This window comes from Enhydra lutris, unplaced genomic scaffold (assembly GCF_002288905.1).
Source record: "Enhydra lutris kenyoni isolate GAN:26980312 unplaced genomic scaffold, ASM228890v2 scaffoldscaffold17, whole genome shotgun sequence".
Taxonomy (NCBI): Eukaryota; Metazoa; Chordata; class Mammalia; order Carnivora; family Mustelidae; genus Enhydra; species Enhydra lutris.
Window position 1 is genome coordinate 45,549,639 of NW_019154101.1, and position 21,988 is coordinate 45,571,626.

The 21,988-nt window shown below is 36.8% G+C and overlaps 1 protein-coding gene across 1 annotated transcript; it reads left to right on the forward strand.

Annotated features, from left to right (window-relative positions):
* The first annotated feature begins 576 nt into the window (after window positions 1-576).
* On the forward strand, window positions 577-19,099 carry LOC111147683 (interleukin 1 receptor associated kinase 1 binding protein 1). Its single transcript, XM_022503903.1, has 4 exons — window positions 577-891; window positions 9,261-9,326; window positions 18,399-18,529; window positions 18,629-19,099. The coding sequence occupies exons 1-4, from the start codon at window positions 577-579 to the stop codon at window positions 18,897-18,899; spliced, it is 783 nt and encodes a 260-aa protein (XP_022359611.1). The 3' UTR covers window positions 18,900-19,099.
* Window positions 19,100-21,988: the final 2,889 nt, after the last annotated feature.

Below are 21,988 nucleotides of genomic sequence, written 5' to 3' on the forward strand. Positions count from 1 at the left end.
GCAAGTGTGAAATGTATTATCCATACGACTGTAAAGGCAATGAAACTGAAACTCTAGAAATTATAAATCCCCAAGATCAAACTGGCAGAGAGCAGTTCATTCCAACAGAAATCTCTCGGGTACCACGGCGCTGTGGGGCCTCAAAGAGCTCTATCCAAGAGGTACAGTAAAGTCAGATTAGGCAAGGCTGGGGACAATCGCAGAGCGGCCTCGCATTAATACAAACGCAGTCCGGCTTTGCCCCGCCTGGCCTCCCTGGAGCTTGCCTGGACGTAAACTAGTCAGAGTGTCAGACGCGGGCGATGGGCGTGGAAAGGCGGAGCTCTCACAAGGAAAACTCACTACGATCTTTGAAAACTATAGGTAAACACGCTTAAAACTATAATGACGTGCCCAGCCAACACCATGTAAAGGAGGTACGGCAAAATCCTACTCACAGCTCGCACTCTCAAAAAACTCGGGCTCCCAAGCCCATCCCGGAATCCTTTGCGCCGCGCTCAAGAAAGCCCTGGAACACTTTGGCTCCTTCGGCCGCCGTAGGCTCTGCGTTGCTATGGAAACACAGCTACTTTCACTATGTCGTTGCAACAGGCCCCTCAGTCTCGGGTGTTCGTGGAACTGGTTCCCTGGGCTGACCGGGGCCGGGAGAACCATGTGGTCTCGGGCAGTGAGTTGCTGCCCGGCCTCCGCCGCCCACTCTCTTCAGCACAGACCCAAACTGCGACTCGTGAGGTGCACGTAAGCGGCACCGCGGAGCTTTCCGCGAGCCCAGATCGGGCGCAGGTGGCGGTGTTAGTGAGCAGCACCAAGGAGACGGCGGCTGAGGCCAAGAAGAGCGTTTGCCGCCGCCTGGACTACATCACGCAGAGCCTCCAGCAGCAGGGCCTGCAGGTGAGAGCTTCGCAGGGGAGGCCACCGGACGGACCGCAAATACCGGAGGCGGAGGTTCGGCCCGGCGGCCCCTGGAGCCAGGAGGAGGTGGGGGAGGGTCTTCAGTGCCTGGGGAGTGTTGGTCTCATTGGTATCACAGAGCGCCAGAACCTGGCGGAGTGACACTTCGGCCAACAAAATAGTTATTCGCCCCATTGACTTTTAAAGTGCAAGAAGGCAAATCGAGTAGGTTTTTATTTGGCGATATTTGCCGCAGTGATTTTGTTTTTAACCTTGATATGAGGAACTGTTAGACTTGACACATTCGATGTAAATCGTTCTTTGTTTTGATTCTGCACTATGCAATTACCAAGTGCAAGAAAACTCGGCCTGCTCTCTCCTAACCTTGTTAAGCTTCGCGTGGAGTGGTTCTTCAGTATTTTTCGCAAACAGTAACGTGGGTAGGGAGTTGCATCCATTATCCTTTTATAAAGACAAAAATAAAAAATTCTGCAGTTATTTTAGTTTTAACTTTCAAGACAGTTAAGCCAGTATATTATAGATGCCACATGAATGAAATACCTCTACTTACCAGAGATGTCCATGAACCAAACACTAAATAAATCTTACCTCAACTCTACTTCTAAGAAGAAAAAAATGAACCAGCTTTATGTAATCTGAACGACAGCTCTGTAAGGTTTTAATACCCCTAGTTCGATTTAAAGAGGTTAAATAATGCTCTCAGTTTCAGCCAGGGCGGTATTTGAACTTTTGTCTTCTTGAAACTAAAATCTATATTTGTTCTTGAAACTAAAATCTATATCTGGCGCCAGATAATTAGAATACAAGAAAATTAGAAACCACAGAATGGGTCAACTCATTTCCTTCATTCTAGGAATGAAGAAGTAGGACTTGAAAGTAGCACTCGAACCGCCAGAGTTGTGATTTATCCAGGATAACACCAAGTTCATAAAAGTGCTTCTTGTCTATTGTTAGACATGACACAGGCCTAAAAGCAAGTCTTTATTTTAAGGAAAAATATATTTGTACTGCATTTACAAACACAGAATTATTTAAAAAGTCATTTGGAAAAGATGTCTTAATGACAGTTTGAAAGAATTCAGGGGTGCCTGGGTGGCTCAGTCGTTAAGTGTCTGCTTTCGGCTCAGGTCATGATCCCAGCGTCCTGGGATCCAGCCCAGCATCAGGCTCCCACCTCAGTGGGAAGCCTTCTTCTCTCCTCCCACTCCACCTGCTTGCATTCCTTCTCTCACCGTATCTCTCACTGTCAAATAAATAAATAAAATCTTTTAAAAAAAGATAAAAGAATTCAAATGCTAATTATAAATAATGTGAATTAAATGGTTTAATATATAGAAAATTTTCATCAAAAAACTGTTGCTAGTGCTACAGTCCTGTTTGCATATGACTAATTCCTAATTTATTTACATAAAATGTATACCAAGTTCACATGGCTTTAATTTCTAAAATGTAAAGCAATAAATTACTACATCTGACTTAATAATTATATTTGGGTTCAGTGTTCAAGACATAGAAGGTCAGTAATCTCCCAGTTATCTCTGCTAATGAAGTATGCAGTCATGGAGATCATTTGTTCAGTAGATAATGCAAAAAAATCAATTATGCTACTTTTCAGAATGAATTATAATGGGTTTTCACAAAGTCTTTATTCATCTTAGACTTTGGAGTTTTGGATTTTTAAACATCACTCCCCTACTTAAAGGTCTCCTCATATTCCACATTCCTCTGCTTAATAGATGGACCCTAATTCTCTCATTTTCTGTCATCTCTCTCCCCTCCTTGACTAGCTGACTCCCATTTTTTCCTTTAAGAACCAACCAAGCTCACCTCCTTGGCATTCCTTTTCTAGCATAACACTAGTCTTTACCATACCATGTTCCATTCCTCACTTGTAATAAAACTTACCATTCTATATTTTAAATTGCTTTACTGGTGTCTCCTTCATATTCTAAACTTCTCCAGAGCTTGGACCATTTTCTATCACTTGCTTTGCATTCATGGGTTATGCTTTATACACATCACATAATATATACTCAAAAAGTGGTCTTTGAATGACTAAAAGAAAAAAAATGAGGCCCTAAATAAACTATTTAACTCTATTATAGATAATTTTATGATCATCTGTAGTTTCACATGTGAAGGCATACCCTCGTTTGTAGTGTTGTTTTCATGGAAAAATGTTTTAAAGTTCTAAGCAGTATTTACTTATTCAACCATCAAACATTTTTTAAGCATTTCCTATCACTGCTCATTTTAAAATAGCACTTAATATGATCTGTAATTATTTTGCTTTCTGGTTTGTATGTTCCCTCCATAGGTTCATAATTTTTTTTTCAATAAATATGTAATAGATTCATGTTGCTAGGCACCAAAAGTAGAGAATGAGTAAAACTTAGTTACTGTGATGAAGGAGTCTTATGATAGGAATAGACTAATATATAATAAGTGCTGTGAAGAAAATATGTACCTGAGACAATTCAGTAGAGTAAGAGAGGTAATAATGTTCATTTTACTTGAGGGATTCCAGAAAGATTTCATAATGGAAGTGACTCTCGTGTCAGATCTTGAACAGTGAAAGGAAAGCATTCCAGTTCCACACTAGAATGCAGCAAGTATGTGTGTTCTGAGCTCTATATGCAGTGCATCATGGCTAGGACACAGGACTACCTGGGGAAAATGGAGGAGAATCGGGATAAGACTGAAGAAGAAAGCTGTAGACAGAACATGGATGAAGGTGTTGTTTGCTATATTGAGGAGTTTGGATATTATTGGGATTAAAAAAAAAAAAAACACCTGTTTAATTGCTAGACCTTTTGCAAATGTTATCTCATTTCATACTCATTCCCACCACATGAGACTGGCATTTCAGTCACTGTTTATAGATGAGAACTCTCAAGATCAGAGTGATTATTGGCAGGTAGCTTGCCCAAGGTCATACAGGTAGGAAGGGGCAGAGTTTAGACTCCAGTCAAGAATTTTGACCTCAAACTCTTGCTCTTAACCAGTATGTTGCTGCTTTATTGTCTTGGCAGTGGGGGACTGAGTTTTAAGTAGGGTTTGTAGCAGATGCTATTGATACCCCACACTTGTATCCCTTGGCACTTCACATTTGTCTGCATACAGGCCCAACTTCCATCTGCCAACACTTGTGAATTCCTTTCCAGTTTTTCTGGATGCAGTTTTTCCTGGCTCCACCTACAAGTGGGCCAGCCAGTAGTGCTAAAAAATTAACAAGCCCTCTCAAGCTCTAGAAGCCTTCAACTAACAACTGAGAGGAGTGAGTAGAAAGAGACCTTACCCCTTGGGCAGGATAACTGAAGCATGTGTTCTGCCCCGGTTCCCAGAGTTTCTCTGCAGGAATAAGTTCCAGTTGCCCACAGTGGTGACTGCTTGACAATACATACTTTAATGGCTTGCTTTCTTTTTGTTTCACCTCTCATTCCCCTGTAGTAGTGTTTCTTGGGATCATCTTAAAAATTAACTGCCTGTATTCACATCCTTGTCTCAGAGTCCGTTTCTGGGGGCATTCAGATTAAGATAGGGAGTAGTAGGAATAGATTGAACATATCATATGAGCTGTCTTCAGTCTTTAATTATTAAAAATGGTGACAAAATGATTTTCCTTGTTGCTAGGTATTTATACATGTTTTTAAATATGTTTTTTGGACATGAATTCCTGGCTTACACATACTTTTAAAAGTTAAATTAAAAATTAATTTAAATTAAATTAAATCTAAATCTAAAATCTAAAAATTAAAAAATTACAGTCTAGGAGAAAAGTTTACATCTTCACTACAAATATATTCTTGGCATAATCGGTATTATTTTCTTTTTTAATTTTGCCAATTCAGTAGTCAAAAAAAGTTACTGTCATTTCCTGTGTTTTATTTTTTTACATTTGAGATTAAGCTTTTTTCATGTAAATTGCCAATTCATAATACTTTGTCCATTTTTTTCTATTGTCTTTTCTTTATTAATTTATGGGAACTTCTAAAAAATTAGTTTCAGCTGTACAGTATAATGATTCAACAATTCTGTACATTTCTCAATGCTCATCAAGATAATTATACTCCTAATCCCCTTTAACAATCGATATCCTACTTCCCACTTCCCTCTGGCAACCATCGGTTTGTTCTCTGCAGTTAAGAATCTTTTCTGGTCTCTTTTTGTTTGTTCATTTGCTTTTTTTTTAAGTTCTACATATGAGTATAATCATATGGTATTTGTCTTCTGGCTGACTTATTACTTAGCAGTATATACTCTAGATACATCCATATTGTTGCAAATGGCAAGATTTCATTCCTTTTTTATGACTAATAGTCCAGTGTGTGTGTGTGTCTGAATGTCTCTCACTTTTTTTTTTCTAAGATTTTATTTATTTGACAGAGAGAGACCCTGTGAGACAGGGAACACAGCAGAGGGAGTGGGAGAGAAAGAAGCAGGCTCCCAGACAGAGCAGGGGATCCCAGGATCCTGGGATCATAACCTGAGCCGAAGGCAGATGCTTAACAACTGAGCCAGCCAGGAGCCCCAGTCTCACATCCTCTTTATCCATTCACCTATAGATGAACACTTAGGTTGCTTCCATATCTTGGCTATTATAAATAATGCTACAATAAACATAAGGATGCAGACATCTTTTTGAATTAGTGTTGTCGTCTTCTTTGGGTAAATACCTAGTAGTGGAATTACACTGATCGTATGGTAATTCTAACTTTTTGAGGAACCACTGTACTGTTTGTGGCTGCACCAGTTTGCAGTCTCAACAATCATGTACAAGGGTTCGTTTTTCTCCACGTCCTCACTAACATTTGTTATTTCTTGTGTTTTCTATTTTAGCCATTCTGACAGATATGAGGTGATATCTCCTTGTGGTTTTAATTTGCATTTCCCTGAGATGAGTGATGAGCATCTTTTCATGTGTCTGTTGGCCATCTTATACCTTCTTTGGAAGAATGTCTATTCAGGTCCTCTGCCCATTTTTTAATTGAATTACTTGTTTTTGTGGTGCTAAGTTGTATAAATTCTTTATCTGTTTTTTATATTAACCCCTTATGGGATATATCATTTGCAAATTATCTTTTCCCACTCAGTAGATTGCCTTTTTGTTTTGTTGATGATTTCCTTCCCTGTGCAAAAGCTTTTGATTTTCTTGTAGTATCAATAGTTTAATTTTGCTTTTGTTTTCCTTGCCAGAAGAGATGGACCTAGAAAAATGTTTCTATGGCTATGTCAAAAAAGTTATTGCCTGGGTTTTCTTCTAGGAGTTTTATGGTTTTAAGTCTTACATTTAGGTCTTTAATCCATTTTGAGTTTACTTTTATGTATGGCATGAGAAACTGGTACAGTTTCATTCTTTGCATGTAGCTGTCCAGGTTTCCCAGCAGGATCTGTTGAAGAGATTGCCTTTTTCCCACTATATATTCTTGTATCCTTTGTCATAGATTAGTTAATTGTCATAGGCCATATAAATGTGGGATTATTACTGAGCTCTCTCTTCCATTCCATTCATCTATGTGTCTATTTTTGTGCCAGTATTTACTATTCTGATTACTGCTGCTTTGTAGTATATCTTGATATCTGGGGTTGTGATACCTCTAGCTTTGTTCTTCTTTTTCAAGATTAAGAGAACGTTAAAATTAAGATTATCAGTAATTCTGTCTTTCATGTATTGCAAAAATTTTCCCAATTTTATTTTTGCCATATAACTTTTTACAGTATTGAACATTCAAAATTTTTAAGTTTTATTTTGTCAAATTCATTAATCTTTTCTGTAGGTCTCTTGCCTTTGGTGTAACACTTATTGGGTCCTTCCAAAGCTTAAGGTTATATAACCATTAACTAATATTTCCTGGAACTTTTACGGACCCTTTATACTACACTAAATATTTGCTCTGTTAGAATTTATTTTGGTACGAGGAAAAAGGTTTTATTTTCTCCTAAATGATTAAGTTGCTATACTGAAATCATGTACTGAGGTCTTTTTTTTTTAATTAATTTATTTATTTATTTGACAGAGAGATCACAAGTAGGCAGAGAGGCAGGCAGAGAGAGAGGGGAAGCAGGCTTCCCGCGGAGCAGAGAGCCCGATGTGGGGCTCGATCCCTGGACCCTGGGATCGTGACCTGAGCGGAAGGCAGAGGCTTTCCTGCTGAGCCACTGAGCCACCCAGGTGCCCCTGTACTGACGCCTTATCCCTTACTGCTTGTGCAAGAACCTAACTCAAATTGCCTTGAAAATAAAAAGTGTTAAAAAAATTTTTAAATTAATAAAAACTTAAAAGTATTGCTTTACATAACCTTAAATCAGTAATATGCCCTTTAGATATGTAGTGGTTAAGGCTCTATTTTGATGCAGCTCTCCTGGCTTTCCTGCAGCTTCCTGCATTATACCAAAACAGCTGCAACATTTCCAAGCCTTACACCACATACTGTACCATAACAAGAAAGACAATAGTTCTTATTTCCCACAACCACATAAAAACAAATATTCCAGAGTGCCTGGGTGGCTCAGTCGGTTAAGCGTCTACCTTTGGCTCAGGTCATGATCCTGAGTTCCTGGGTGGAGCCTCCACCTACTTTAGGCTCCTTGCTCAGCAAGAAGTCTGCTTCTCCCTCTCCTTCTGCCTCTCCCCCTGCTTCCATGTGTGCTCTCTCTCAATGAATATATATATACACATATATACATATATGAATATATATACATATATACATATATGTATATATATGTGCATATACATATATATGCACATACTCCTGTAGTTCACTGTAAATTGACAACCTAAATCTGTCCTTGTGGCCAGAGAAATGGCATATACTAATTAGCTTCAATTGGATTTCTGCCCATTTTTAACCATAATCTTGTAGCAAGTTAGGTGTGATAATCCTCAATGGTTTAGACCTATGATGATTTACCTTGAACCACATTGTTGCTACGTAGAGAAAGTAGGGGCAGAATGTATGACATAAGGATTCCATACTGCTTCTTGTGCCTACTGGTTTGAAATGTTACTGGTATTATATTTGCAATCCAGACAATCCAGAATACTAGTTCTTTTCATTAGTACCACATTATTTAATTACATCTTTGTAATTATATCTTTGTAAAACATTTGTAGGGCAACTTCTCTCATTACTTTTCTACTAAAAAGATTTCCTGTCTGTGAGGGACATGTTAAATGACACCATGAAGATACAGTCAGAAAGTCCAGACAGTATAAAATTCTGCACTCCAAATAAAACTGCTGTTCATATTTTGTACTGTTTATGTATTAATTTCAGGAGAATTGCTGATTTTATAATATTGTGTCCTGGTCCATTTACTTAAGCATTTTTTCTGTGAGGTTTTATGGCTTTCTTCATGTTTATCCTTTTTAATTTACTCTTGCCATAACATGGTTTTTTATATCTATTGAGAATGTTACCTTGTTGCCTTCATAGACTTTAGTTATTCTTATACTGACTGTTTTGTGTTTTAAAATTGGCCCTTTATATTTGGATATAAAATAGCTTCCCAGGAGCGTAATTGGGAAAACTTAATGGACTAGGCCAGTATATTTTAGTATTTTTTAGTTTGTAGCCGATATTGCAGGATTTCCCAATCTCAGCATTATTTTTAACATCCTCGATGAATACAGTCTTTGTTATGGGGAGCTGTCCTGTGCACTGTAGAATATTTAGCTATATTCCTGGCCCCTACCCATCAGGTGACCAACTTGTCCTGATTTACCTAGGACTGTCCCAGTTTTGCAACTGATAGTCCCATATCTCAGGAACCCCCTTGGTTCCTGGTAAACAGGACCATTTATTCACACTGTCTACTTACTACATCACATAAGTGTACTCCCCTAACCCATTTTAACAATCGAATATGCCTCCAGACATTAACAAATTTCCGTGGGGAACAAAATTTCCTTCTACCTTAGGAACCATTACCCTATAGTTAAGCAGAAAATCTCATATTTTCTCATTACCAGGAATATAACTACACTGAAACAAATTTAGGTTTATTTAGCATGATCAGCAGACATACTCCTGTAACATTCAGAATGCTTTATGTACAAATAATTCCTCATTTGTATACCACTCTTAAGTTCCTACTTTTTGTACTAATGTAAAAATTACTACAAATGAAGTGACAATTATGATGAAATTTTCAGCAAATATTTATAGACTTTGAATTTATTTGATGTAACTTTTAGGAAAGTTTTAAACATGAAGCAAACCAGTTCTTTCCACATACTCTGTCATTCTGATCTTAGTAAGTTCAGGTTTCTATTTTATGTTTTAGAGTCACTGCATTTAGGAGCCAAACCGTTAGTAATCATACTCTTGTACTTTCTGCTTCAGGCAGAAAATGTAACTGTGACAAAGGATTTTAGAAGAGTGGAAAATGCTTATCACATGGAAGCAGAGGTATGTACTTATCATGACAAATAATTGGAAACAGCATGACTTTGTGGGAACAATCTGCATTTATTTTTGTACTTGAAAAGTACAGGAGAAATTCTTCTCATGGTATTAATAAAAGATTATTTTTCTCAAAATCACTCTTGGTATTAGTATCTGGAGTTTTTTTGTTTACTTAGTTTTTTTAGTAATCTCTACAATCTTTAGTAATTCTTTAGTAAATCTTTAGCAATCTTTAGTAATACAATCTTTAGTAATCTCTACAATCTACAATCTTTAGTAATCTCTACAACCAACATGGGGCTTGAATTCAGAACCTCAAGATCAAGAGTCACATGCTCTTCCCACTGAGCCAGCCAAGCGCCCCTGTGTGAACTTTTAAAATAAATTTTAATGAGATTTATTTGAGGGAAATAATTTTGAAATGGAATAAAAATAGTAAGGAGGAAGTGGCAGTTAATTGCCACCTAATAAAATTGTAATAAAGTTATCACTTTGTAAGCAGGAAACACTATAGGAGAGAAATTTCTTCTCAGATAAAAAGCAAATTAATAAACATAAGGATTAAAACACTTTTCAACATTCTTTTCTTTTGTAATGCAATTTTACTGTGTTGTAGTAAGTTAAATTTTATTTAAAAATAAAACCACTTGTGGGCTCCTTTGTGGCTCAGTTGGTTAAGCATCAGACTCTTGATTTTGCTTCAGGTCATAAACTCAGGGTCATGAGATGAGTTCCACTTTGGGCTCTGTGTTCACTAAGGAGTCTGAGATTCTCTCTCTCCCTCTCCACATATACATGCACACTCTCTCTCTAAAATGAATAAATCTTCAAAAATAAAAACCACTTGGGGCACCTTGCTGGCTTAGTTAGTAGAGCTTTCAACTCTTGATCCTGGGGTTGTGAGTTCAAGCCTCACATTGAGTGTACAGATTACTTAAAAATAAAATCTTTAAGGGGCATCTAGGTGGCTCAGTCAGTTAAGCCTCTGACTTAGCTCAGGTCATGATCTCAGGATCCTGGGATGGAGCCCCAAGCCCATGTTGGGCTCTGTCCTCACCAGGGAGTCTACTTGTCCCTCCCCCTCTCCCTCTCCTCTTGTTCATCCGCTCTCTTTCTCTCTCAAAGAAATAAAATCTTTAAAACTAAAATAAAGTCTTTAAAATAATTTTAAAAATAACAAAATAAAAATCACTCAACCTTTGCCCAGATTAAGAACAAAATATTTTTTATGCACTCAATGATAACATTTAGTTCCTACAACTGCCTATACTTTTTACTTATCTTTATAGATTTTTATGATCAGGATTTCATGAACTCAGAGTATGTGTAGCTGTGGTTAGGTTATAGGACAGCTGTTGTTTCAGCTTCCAAACATCTTAGGATAGGTGCTAGGTCCATACTGCCTCCTGTCACAGGAAGCAAACAAGAATGGAGTTAGAGTGGACTCTTACTGATCTAGTCAGATAACCCTTATCATTAGAGGTGGGAAGTATCTCAAGAAATCATCTGCCCTTCAGGCAGATAATAGATTATTTTTCTAATATTAAGGATGTGACTTTAATCTCAAATAACTTGGGCTCAGACTTCTCAAAGACTATTATAAGAATTAGAATGGAAATTAGAATCCTGGCTTCTTACCTCTTTGAGATAGTAATTTTTACAAACATTGTTGTTCCAGTACTTAATTTAATAGTTTTGTGATTTCACCACTTAAGATTATCAATTAATTGAACTATCTCAAGGAATTTTTAAATTACTCATGATAATTTTAGGGATCCACATGACAAAATTTATTTTATAGTAGTTGGGACTAAAAACTATCTTTCAAAACAGGATGAAAAGGGTCTGAGGGAATGGACAAAATGGGTGAAGGGAAGTGTGGGGAGTGAGAGGTATAGTCTTCCAGTTATGGAATGAGTAAGTCACAGAAATGAAAGGTACAGCATAGGGCATACAGTCAATAGTATTATAATAGTGTTGTATGGTGACAGATGGTAGCCACACACACTTCTGGTGAGCAGAGCCCAAAGTATAGACTTGTTGGGGCACCTGGCCGGCTGGGTTGGTTGGTGGAGCATGTGACTCTCCATCTTGGTGTTGATAAGTTCTAGCCCCATATTGGGTGTAGAGATTACTTAAAATTAAAAAAAAAAAAAAAAAAAAGTATAGATTTGCTCAATCACTGTGTTGTATACCTGAAACTAATGTAACATGTGTGCTAACTATAGTTTTTTAAAAAGGGAGTTATTAAAAAAAAGGAGTTATGAAACTTCTCAGATGTGAAAAGTTTTAATATAATTTTTAATGATTTTTATTATATACACTATGATATCATTGTCTCATATCAATTGTTTTCTTAAAATAGGTTTTCAATTTGGGGCTTTTTGGGTGATATTCACAGTAGAGATTAGATGTCCAAAAAAAAAAAAAAAAAATCACAACAGAGGGAAGAACAGAGTAGTAAGATTCCATATTATGGAGATCAAAAGCCGGGATTTACTCTGGAACTCCGCCAGTAGTTACTGCCTGTCAGGATTTCAGGCTATAGTGAATGTTCATTGGCTCAGATGATCTTAAGTAAATTGGGTTTATTGTGAGGGTAACACCAGGAAGTAAGGACTAAAAAGAATGGCCCCAGCAAATACACAGACAGGCTTCATGGAAAACTGGCATGTTTTTCCAGATTGAGTTGTTTTAGGGACTCACTGTGCAGTTACTGAAAATGCATTAGAGCTGCTTGTTTTGCTATAAGAACATGACTAAATGAGGACTTGGCTAAACACTGCTCATCTTCCTTCTGCTATTCTTATTTCTTAACGTCATGTACTCAATTTCTTCAGAGAATCTGATTATATTTTATATAGGGTTCCTCGATAGCCAGAATTCTTATATCCTGCCATCTGCAGTCAATGGAGACCAGGGGTCACAAGGTACAAAATAATGTCTAACATACCAGTATTCTCATGGGCAGTTAAATATATAAAGTAAGATCAGATGGTAGAACATTACATAATAACTAAAATTTTCATCCTGAAAGGGACTTCAGAGATTTTTTATCTAAACTCCCACCTACCCTGCTGCTTCTCTTTAAAATTAAAAGAAAGTTAGAAATTATGTAAGTGTATGAATATAAAAAGTCTATTGCATTTTCAGACATCTAATCAATACAAAATGTTGTAACATTAAGCCAGAATTGACTTACTAGATTCCTCCATTACGCACCTCTCCAAGAACAAAAGACTAAACTTGTTCCTTCAGATAGATACTTGAGGTTCAGTAGCCTGTTGATGCTACTTTTTTCTTCTCCAGGAGTAAGACTCCCCAGTTTCTTTAGTCATTTCTTATAGTAAGACAAACTATTGAGCTAACCTATTTCCATCTAAAGCACCTGCAGCTATAGTGTCCTAATTGTGATTTAGCCAATCAGTAGTAGAGAAAGATGATTCTCTCCTTTATCCTGGAATGTTTTTTTTTTTTAATTTTATTTTTCATAAACATATAATATCTTTTTATCCCCAGGGGTACAGGTCTGTGAATCGCCAGGTTTACACACTTCACAGCACTCACCATAGTATCCTGGAATGTTTAAGACTGAACTTCTTATACTCGCATCACACTGTTACCTTCTTTTGAGCTCACAGTCCTAATTAGTAATTACAATTAACTGAACTTTCTCACCTGCTGCTTTTAAGTCATATTTCTCCTATTTTATACTTTGTTATTGCTATTTCAAAATGAAATGGAAGTGTTTAAATGTACCTCTGTAAAATTTTATCCACTAGATTTGACCTGTATTTCCAGCCTGTTAGGATCTTTTTGGATCTTGATTTTATCAAGCAGGGTTTACAGTCCATCCTGCCAGCGTTCTCTCACCTGCTGATCTGCTCATCTGTGTACCCATCTGTGTAATTAATAAAAATATTAAGTAGCATTAATCAACTGTGACACTAACCAACAATGTTGCCATGAAGACTATATGTCAGTATATCTTAAGATTTATTTAAATAAGTAAAATACAAATACTTTATTGCTATTTCTCTGATAACTTTCCAGCTAGGAAGTCAAGTTTAGTACATGATGACTTGTTCTTAATCTAAAATCTGCATCCTCAATAGATTAGCCTTTGGATAGAAATAATTTGGCAGTGGTTCAGAAGATAGAGTTTAGAAGAGAAGCACTGAGTTGGTGAACTTCGCTCTCAGGAATAAAAGCAAAGTTAAAAGTCAGATTTGTTTTCGACTTAATATCTCATAAGAAACTCAATACTTAGAGAACCTTACAAGATTTATAGTCTTTAATTCCTGTGTTCTTATTTTGTTGTTCCAGTGCCTTGTTGAAGGACCATTAAAATGAGAAAGATTTGTATTCTTTTCTTCAGAGACAGGACTAAGAAAGCAGTGGAGATTTAAAGAGGGAAGATAAGAACAGATTGTGGCAAAATGACAAAAGAAAATATGCAAAGTATTTGAGGCCTGTGGCAATAGTACAAAATGATATAACCAATGATAGAACAAAGGGCCTTATCTTCTTTCCTTCTCACAGAAACCTTTTTTCTTTTTTTTTCTTACTTCTTACAAACTAATTTTTAAAATAATCTGTTCTAGAATCCTGCTTAGAATTGAAAAGCATCTACCCTACTACATGCAGTTTGTTCAGTGTTATCTGCTGAACTTTTTTTGGAAATTAGAACTCAAAGTATTTTTAAAGAGGCCTTTGGCCTATTTTTTTTTATGGTAATTGAGAGTAGCAATAATTCAGAAGTCTTGTTTGCGGACTCGTTTTAATAAACAGGTTTTACTTATCTAAAAGGAGACAAATTCATTGAAAGCACTTAAAATCTCCTATTTTCGGGGTATCTGGCTGGCTGAGTCAGCAGAGCATGCAGCCCTTGATCTTGGGATCATGAATTAGAGCTCCATGTTAGGGGGCAGAATTTACTTAAAAAAACAGGAAAAAAAACCCACCACCTATTTTGGAGTTCAGTTTCTTTTTCAGTACTAAAATTTCTAAACTAATGATTCTTCTTGACCAAAGAGATGGGAAGCATTTATGTCTCAATCTGTTTTTTAATTTAATATAGCTAGTACAAGATATATGTAAAATCTATATATGTGTATACATTTGTAATCACATTATTTTACCCTGATGAAACATTAGAGGATTTTGAATATGATATATGAATTTATCTTGAATTTTTTTATCTGCAGTGTATGAGATAGATTAAAAGTTTTTTATCCTGAATACCTCTTTTTAAATATTGTGATTCAACACCTCTATTCTTTAGTAAAGTGACTCTGCCTCATTAACTTGGATTTCTACCTTGCTGTGTATTGATTATACACCACATTGCTGAATTTAAAAGAAGTTCAGGGCATTGGAAGGCTTAAAACCGTTCTTAAACTTTTAGAAAAAGCAGAATAAAGGTTTTTTTTCTCCTAATTTACTTCTTGCTAATCATTTAACCCACACATTCCTAAACTATAGTTTGTCCGTGCTTTGGGACAAAGACAAAGAGCTGATAGTCTGTTCACCAATGTAGATGTAGCTCTAAAAGCTCATCTGCTAACTTTGTAAGTCATGGTAGTGATAAGAAGGATGCAGGGCAGAGAAAATCATGTCTGGGCAACTCTGAAGCTGATCTCAACAGATCGCTTTTCCTGTTATTTCTAGACATAGAGCAGGTAAGTACCACATGTTAAACCTGATTCTGTGAGACTAGATTTGCCTCAGATAATTAGGGGTGGTAGGGAATTGAAAAAGAAAGAACTACTATCTTTTCTTCAAACTGCTTAGGAATTTTCACTGTCCTTCCTTCCATATACTACTACTTTTTTTTTTTTTAAGATTTTATTTATTTGACAGAGATCACAAGTAGGCAGAGGCAGGCAGAGAGAGAGGGAGAAGCAGGCTCCCCGCTGAGCAGAGAGCCTGATGTGGGGCTCCATCCCAGGAACCTGGGATCATGACCTGACCTGAAGGCAGAGGCTTTAACCCACTGAGCCACCCAGGCACCCCCACCTTTTTTTTTTTTAATAGCAAAGAATACCAAGGATGCATACAAAAGATTCAGCATGTATCATAGCAAAGCGGGTATATATTTATAAACACTATTTTCATTTTAAGCTGTCAAGAGTAGAAATTGGAATTTTTTAAAATAAAATTTATTTCAGGGCCCTGTGTCGCAGTCAGTAAGTGTCCGACTCTTAGTTTCCACTCAGGTCATTATCTCAGGTTCTTGAGATCAAACCCTGCATCAGATTCTGAGCTCAACAGGGAGTCTGCTAAAGTTTCTGGCTCCCTATCCTGCTCCTCCCCCACATTTGTTCACTCTCTCACTCTAAAATAAATCTTAAAAAAAAAAATAAAGGGGTGCCTGGGTGGCTCAGTGGGTTAAGCCTCTGCCTTCAGTTCAGGTCATGATCTCAGGGTCCTGGGATCGAGCCCCGCATCGGGGCCCTCTGCTCAGCGGGGAGCCTGCTTCCTCCTCTCTCTCTGCCTGCCTGTCTGCCTACTTGTGCTCTCTGTCAAATAACTAAATAAAATCTTTAAAAAAATAATAATAAAATAAAAAATAAAATAAAGTTTAATTCAAGGGCACTTATGTAGCAAAGAATTGCTTTTGTTGATACTTGGAACCTGTTATGCTCATTCACTTTAATCTGCATGCAGAGAAACCCTTTGAACTCTCAAAAACTCTCAAATTTAGTTACCTTCCAACTCCACAGAGGCACTGTAAATCTTGCTATGTTTCATAACATGTAATGAAATGTATATACAGTGCCTCTGTGACACTCTTACAGATTAAATATAGCAACAAGAGACAGAGGATTTTTTCCATACATTATGCAAATGCAGAAAAGTATAATATTGTCTTTTTTTTTTTTTTTTTTTTTTTTTTTTTTTAGGGAGAGTGAGCACACAGGTGGTGAGGGACAGAGGGAGAGAGAGAATCTTAATCTCACAACCCTGATATCATGACCTGAGCCAAAATCAAGTCACCTGCTTAACCAACTGAGCTACCCAGGCATCCCTTTATTTTTCATTCCTTTTTAAAGATTATTTGAGAGCGAGAAAGAGAGAGCACAAGTGGCAGAGGAGGCAGAGGGAGATAATCTTCAAGCAGACTCTCTACTGAGCATGGAGCTGGCAAGGGGCTCAATCTCACACCCTGAAATCATGACCTAAGCCGAAGAGCCACCCAGAAGCCCCTTGTATTTATTATTAAAGGTAGCCTACGGGCATTTTGGAACTTTGATTTTTCAACCAGGAAGGAAAGGCAAATTTTTTAACTATTCAGAGGTTAAAAACTAGTAACCTGGATGAGGCTGGGGATATTGATTTTTGACTAACAGATTGATATTTTGACTGATACCATACAGTAGTTTAAAAAAAAAAAAAGAAACAAAAATACTTATAAGACTTCTCTTAAAAAGACAGACAAGACTTCTGCTTCTGGCTGAGATAGAATAACATGGACCAGATTTACCTTCCCACCTGAAACCAAAAAATGTACAAAGTATGTGAAAGAGTGCTTTTCAAAGAGTGATTATAAGGAAGTGAAACACAGTGATCCCAGAGAAAAAAGAAACAAAAAGTCCTACCGTGTTGGTGTGTTTGAGTGGCTCAGTCACTTAAGAATCTGCCTTTGGGGGGCGCCTAGGTGGCTCAGTGGGTTAAAGCCTCTGCCTTCGGCTCAGGTCATGATCTCAGGGTTCTGGGATCGAGCCCGGCATCGGGCTCTCTGCTCGGCAGGGAGCCTGCTTCCCTTTCTTTCTCTGCCTGCCTCTGCCTACTTCTGATCTCTCTCTGTCAAATAAATAAATAAAACCTTTAAAAAAAAAAAAAAAAAAAGAATCTGCCTTTGGCTTAGGTCATGATCCTGGGATCCAGCCCCATGCAGTGTGCAGTGTTGGGTCTTCCTGCTCAGGTGAGAGCCTGCTTCCCGCTCTCCCTCTGTTCCTCCCCCAACTCGTTCTCTCTCTCTCTCTCTCTCTCTCAAATAAAATCTTGGGGGGGAAAAAAAAAGTCCTACTGTGTCCATATTGCTGTGTTAAGAGTGTCCAGGCAGCTTCAGAGGGAAGGGAAACCACACAGCCTGGCAAACTCCTTGTATTGAGGAAGTGGAATTGAGAGCCCAAACAAGACGGCTAGAGTTTGTAGGAGTCGAGGGCTACACAAAGAGAGGTCTTCAGAGAACTAGAGGGGACACCTCCCCCATTCCCTCAAGTATTCAGCAGAACACCCATTAGCACATACATGTGCAGAAATGACCTGAGGCTAGAAAAAAAATCACCCAAAAAATTAGAGGAAACAATGTTTGGGGTTCATATAAGGCTGGGATACAACACCAGCTAGACTAGAAAATCTTGATTCATAGGGCATGAGGTGGAGTATAGACACTTCTCTATACTCATTAGGGGGTAATAATTAGCGCCAGATTGAACATTAATCCCACCAAACAAGTTTTTTGTTTGTTTGTATTTTAGTTTCTTTGAGAGCAAGCAAGCAAGAGAGGGAGCTAAGATGGGCTGGGGGGTAGGGGCAGAGGCAGAGGGAGAAGCAGACTCCCCACTGAGCAGGGAGCCTGATGCGGGGCTCCATCCCAGGACCCTGGAATCATGACCCCAGCTGAAGGCAGAGGTCCAACCAACTGAGCCAGTAAATCTTAAAAGCAAACCTAAAGCGATTAGTATTTATAGAAATACAAGAATATCCAATACCTCCCATAAAGTTATTTTACAAAGATTACCTTGCATGCAAAATAGCATGGAAATAAAGCTCACAATAAGGAAAAAAGAATCAAACCCATCCAGAACCAATGTAGATATTAGAATTAACAGACAAGATCATTAGTTATTACAGCTGAATTTCATATGTTGAAAAGTTGAGACACTACTTTAAAAAAATTTAATAAAGTGTAATAATTTAGTTGTAAGGGTCAAGTAGGCTTATCTGTCACATATTATAAAATGACCTCATTATTCTCTGGCTTTACTTTTTTTACTCACATTTAGAGAAAATTTTGAAAGAATGCATCAACCATGAAAATAATTTCAAGTGTCATTTCATTTACAGGTCTGCATTACATTTACTGAATTTGGAAAAATGCAAAATATTTGTAACTTTCTTATTGAAAAGTTAGATAGCTCTGTTGTCATCAGCCAACCCCAGTTCTATCATACTCCAAGTTCTGTTGAGAATCTTCGGTAAGTTAAGTACATCTTTAACTAAATTACCAATTAAAACTATTCAGTGTTAGAGTTCATTGAATGTCATATTAATAATGTCTGCATTTAATTCCTAAGACGAAAAGCCTGTCTTGTTGCTGTTGAGAACGCACGGCGCAAAGCTCAAGAAGTCTGTAACGTTGTTGGCCAAACTCTAGGAAAACCTTTATTAATCAAAGAAGAAGAAACAAAGGAATGGGAAGGCCAGATAGATGATCTCCAGTCATCCAGACTCTCAGGTTCATTAACCATACAACAAAAAATCAAAAGTGCAACAATACATGCTGCTTCAAAAGTATTTATAACTTTTGAAGTAAAGGGCAAAGAGAAGAAAAGAAGAAACCTCTGAAATTCCAACTAAAATATATTGTTTGTATCATTTTATTTTTATACTTTTTATGTTTGCTTTGTCCTGAAAATATATATTGTATATTCTATAAAGTATTTCTCCCCAAAATCTGTCAGTCCTTGAATATAGTTCCACAAATACCTAGGTTTACTTTCTATTTTTAAAAACTTAGTATGGGGGGGACGCCTGGATGGCTCAGTTGGTTAAGCCGCTGCCTTCCGCTCAGGTCATGGTCCCAGGGTCCAGGAATTGAGTCCTGCATCTGGCTCCTTGCTCAGCAGGGAGCCTGCTTCTCTCTGCCTCTGTCTGCCACTCTGCCTGCTTGTGCTCGCTCGCTCACTGTCTCTCTCTTGCTCTCTCTCTGACAAATAAATAAAATCTTTAAAAAAAAACTTACTATGGCAAATACTCTGAAAATAAATATGTTATATGTGCACAATTATATACTGACAATATAAGTCATGTATAAGAAATTTTTATATTTCTACTACAGGAATAAATATTGGCAGTCTTAATGACAAGGAATATATAACTTTTGATAAAAGGGTAGTGAGGTATACTAGGAAAATACTTTGATGCCAGGAATAAAATATATAAACCAGATCCTCTTCACCGGGCTCCTTTGATTATACCAGCACTTTCCAATACAAATAAATGCAAGCCACATATGTAATTTAAAATTACCTAGGAGACATATATTTAAAAAAGTAAAATATAAAAAATAAAAAAGCAGTTGAAACTAAGTTTAATATTTTATTTAATCTAAGGTGTCCAAAATATTATCATTTCAGTATGTAATCAATATTTTTAAAATAATTATTTTAAAAATAGTTTCTATTTTTTATACTGTTTTCAAAATCTGTACAGTTTATATCATAACATCTTAATTCATATACTAAATTTTCATCAGAAATACCTGATCTGTATTTATTTCCTAAAATGTAGTTGAAAAACTAGATTCATACATGCAAGTTCCAAACAAGATTAAAAGAGCAAGTAACTCTACATCAAGTAGCAATTTCAGGTAGCAATTTTCAAATTAAATTTTTTAAAAATTTAAAATTCAGTTCCTTTATTGTACTAGACACCATTTTAAGTACTTGAAGTGGTTTAATGGCTACTGTGTTGCACAGTGTAGGGTTCTACACTTGAGATAATACCTTCAGGCTGTTTGAGATGTAGCAGCAAGTACCTGGCATTCCTGTTGCATGGCACATTATCTGCAAGTGATCATCAACCAGAACTGTTACGCAGCACAGGTTTCCCATTCCCCACCACAGAGGTATGGGCCCTAGGGTTTTTCCTCTGACTTATCTCCATCCTCCTATACCAATATTACTTTCCTACCACACGCTCCAGTCTGTAGTTTATATCCCCGCCCACTTCCTTAAGTGGCACCGAAATAGTTTTATCCATCTCCTCTATAGGGTCCGTGGCAGGAGGGAAAGTGAAAGCTAAGAAGAAAAGCTTTAGGATCTGACACCCTGTGTTCAAATTCAGACTTTACAACTTTATTACTAAAGGAGCATAAGCTCCTTTAGAATGAAGATCTTGTCTTGTTCATAGCTGCATTCTCAAACCTGACGTGTCAGGGTCAACAAAGAGTAGGCTCTCAAATATCTTCTGAGCAAATTTACCAGATGTGTAAACTTAGCAAGCAAGGCACTTTGATCTCTTTAAGCTTCCCTTTCCTCACCAACAAAATGAGGCTAAATACCTACCTTGCAGTATTACTGTAAGGATTAAAGTTGATAAATACAAGACCATGAGAATAATGCCTACCATACCACAGCTGTCCGTCAATAAATAGTAGCCATTATAGCAACCACATTCTTTGATTACTGTCAACCCAACTAAACTAAAAGTTGGCTCTTCCAAGTCTTCCATTAAGATGGATTTTTAAATAGTTAAAGACATTATCACAAAATCAGTTTAAGATGTTTTTTATTTCCAAAAAAAGAGATAAAGTATATTTTAGCTTTGATTTATCCAGTTGGGTAGAAAAGTATATTGGGGCTGAACATCAAGGAAACAAATATTTATACTCAATAAAGATTTAATTATATGGGTAGATTTTTCTTAGCTGTAGCTTCATTATATTTTGGTTTCATCATATTTGGTAAAGAGAGTTTTCAGCTTAGCATGAAATACTTAAAAATAAATGCTAAGTTACCAAACACTTTTTAGAATTTACAGGAATTTTTTATAGATGGAGCTTCCAAAAAAAAAAAAAAAAGCCTATAAATTGGGCAGTCCTGCAATTCTGTAGAGTGGCTAAGAGAAAAAAAAATCCTTCAAGGACTGGACTGGATTAGTGTAACATCCCAACTTCTCAAGATGAAGGGTATCAAATTTAGTTGTCAATTGGTGACAGTTTAATTTTTGACACATGGCATATAATTCAGTCTCACAATGACTCAGAGGACATGTACCACAAAGGCTGCTAGAATAAGCCTATTCCAAACCTAACCCTGACAAAATTTCTTTCTTCTGAACCCCCCCCCTTTTTAAAAAATCTTTTCAGAAAGCAGCAAATTATAATTGCTGTTTTCTGGAAAAAAAAAATTCCCATTAGGATATCTGAAAGAGATCCACTATACTCTAAGCACCTTTGTAAAAGGAAATACTATTAAGTAAATATTCTTGATATTACTGATAAAATTTAGGATTCTATTCCATTACATGGCAAAGGTTACATTTTTTTTTTTTATAGTAGCAATTTACCTTTAAGTATCAGTATTCTTACTTGACAGTTAATTTTAGTTCAACATAAATTAATAAGACCTGGAAAAATAGTTTGTAACTTTAAGATGCTGTACTTTATATCCCATAATTATTGTTATGTCCTCAGGAATGTAGGTCGAGGATATCCTAATTCCATTTGACTTGTTGATGAGAACGTGATAGCAAGGAATTCTTCTCTCTGGCCTAGAAATAAAAAAAACATGAATTATGAGGTGAAATATGGGAGTTAATATATTATTATCTACATTACAAAACTGAATGGGAGGCAAATGCTTTCCAACTCAGTCCCAAAAGAACCCCACTATATAGTTTAACTAAAATAATATTTAGTATTTTTTATGTAT